The sequence below is a fragment of the Cariama cristata genome, unplaced genomic scaffold, assembly GCF_000690535.1.
Source record: "Cariama cristata isolate BGI_N322 unplaced genomic scaffold, ASM69053v1 scaffold12063, whole genome shotgun sequence".
Taxonomy (NCBI): Eukaryota; Metazoa; Chordata; class Aves; order Cariamiformes; family Cariamidae; genus Cariama; species Cariama cristata.
This window is the reverse complement of record NW_009610163.1, coordinates 4,143-6,378: the sequence shown is the minus strand read 5'-3', so window position 1 is coordinate 6,378 and position 2,236 is coordinate 4,143. Positions and strand designations below refer to the sequence as shown.

General features: G+C 38.2%; 1 protein-coding gene across 1 annotated transcript; it reads left to right on the top strand.

Annotated features, from left to right (window-relative positions):
• Nucleotides 1-570: 570 nt before the first annotated feature.
• LOC104159785 (fanconi-associated nuclease 1-like) lies at nt 571-1,870 on the top strand (the record flags this gene model as incomplete). Its single annotated transcript, XM_009697781.1, has 1 exon — nt 571-1,870. A coding segment is annotated over exon 1 (1,300 nt), but the record flags the coding sequence as incomplete, so codon positions are not given.
• Nucleotides 1,871-2,236: the final 366 nt, after the last annotated feature.

Below are 2,236 nucleotides of genomic sequence, written 5' to 3'. Positions count from 1 at the left end.
TGCCCGTGCTCTGTAAAAGTGCGTGGCTGGCCCCAAGAACCAGTATGCCTATAAATAGCAAACAAGATAAATAATGACAAAAATTAGAGGACTTGACTGTATCTTTACATTGAATTCTAACTCCAGTTTTCATTTACATCAGCAAGTGAACGTGGCATTTAGTCGAAGTGTACAGTAGTAGTTCCATTTTTTAAACCATTCCCATGAAGCCCGCTGCAGTGCTGAGCGTGACAGTCGTGGTGTGCTTGCTTGCCTGCCTAGTGAGAAGGTAAAGGGACAGTTGCATTTGTAGTAATTCAGGATTGCTTGACTTGTACACTTTTAGGGTTTTATTTTTTCTTCTCCACTGTTCATCTTGGTTGCATTTGGTACCTTAGAAGATCTTTAATTCAGTATATTTTCTTTTTTTCAGATGGAAAATGCAAGCCAAGCTGTCTTTTTTTTTCTTTTAAGTATTACAGAATAAAGAAATATGGCCTGAATGAAGTGGCCTGTGCCATGTAAATTCTTTGAAGCTTTGTAATGGCAGAAGCTATGGCCTGTGCCATGTAAATTCTTTGAAGCTTCGTAATGGCAGAAGCTGCGTGTTCAGAAATTAAAAGATCCCGATTAAGTTTGTCACTCAGTAAAAATAAGAAAAAAAAAGGAACAGCAAAAAAAGTGGAAGGTAAAGGAACACCATCTATACCTTCAGCAGCATCCTCTATTATTTCCTTTTTTAACAATGTTCCCCCTGCTGAAATTACCTGTCCCATGTGTGGGCAAATGGTGCCAAGACACAGAATAAATGAGCACATGGATGAAACATGTCAGAGAAACCATGGTGAGATTGGTGTCATTGATTCGACACTCAGCTCTTTTAGGAATGAGAGTCCACCAGCTGCAAATGTGAACAATAATTCCAGCTCACGTTTTTCAAAAAACCTCTTAAATCTGGAAACAAGTCCTTCCAAAAGCAGTTTATTGAAAACAGAAGGGAGTGTGGCACAACAGATTAGTCCTTATTTCAGCAGTAGGTCAGTCTGTAGTGTTAGCAATGAACCACAGGCTCAAACAGTTAAAATAGTCTCTCTGGGAAGCTTGTCATCTAAACTGTCCAGAAGACGACGTATCCAGGGAGGAAAACAGATCATGCATAAAGAGATCGACTCTTCACCTCCAGCTGTTCACAATATGTGCAAAAGTGCTGCAGGACAGGATGATGATGAGATTTATGCAGGGCATAGTTCTCAGAAAGAAAATCAGCTTACTGAGAGAAAGTACCAGAAACAAAATTTTTCAGAGAAGGAACCTGAATTTCAAGAAGAAATAAACAAATGTACTGGAGAAGACCTTGTGGATAGATTCCAGGTATCGTTACCAGCTGATAACATTAGTGGCAAAAGGTTACCAATTGGTACAAGGAGCACCAAAACAGAAAGTAGGTCTGAAGGTGTGATACTTAGTCCTGATCAATTTGAAACACATCTAGCCATTTATACTTCAGCAGAGCTGACCAATAGTTTGGAAGTCAATATGCAGCCTCACACTCAGGTTATTCCTTCTTCTAAGACGGAATTGAACTGTGGGACGCAAAATTGCTTTAGCAAGGGTGATGTACAGGTACTTCCTGTGGAAGTTCATGAAGACTTTAAGGATGAGATTAATCATACTTTGTCAGAAACTGTGGAAAAGGTAGAGTTTAAAAATTCTGTTGGGAGCATTTTAGACAAAATAAATGAGCTTCATTCTGTGCCCGGCTCTCCTGGTTACCCATATTACCTCCAGAATTTTTTAGTGGTGCTGCGAGCAGTCCTGGAGAATGAAGATGATGTCAGACTCTTTGATGAGCAAGATAGGAACATTATAACCAAGTTCTGCAAATTATCAGGTATTTTTTTTTTTAAATATGTTTTCACATTACCTCTTGTAGAGAGAACTGTTACATAGTTTTATGTGAAGAGTGCTATACCAATGAGCAATTTAACTTGATAAATTCCTTAAGGGAAGAGGCTCCTTTTTCTCAGGATACTTACTCCTTCGCAGCTTCTTGTAGGTAAACTTTCCTAATGCTTTAATGGAAGGTAATGATAAATAGTGGAGACTTGTAAGAAATAAGGAGAAAATGATTTATGTATATTTGTGGGGTTTTTTAATACTTTTTAAACTGTTTTAATACTGTTTTTTAGAATCTTAAGTCAACTTGCTGCTGCATTTAAATGTTGCCAGGGAAGGAAACTTGTAGAACAGAAAGAGA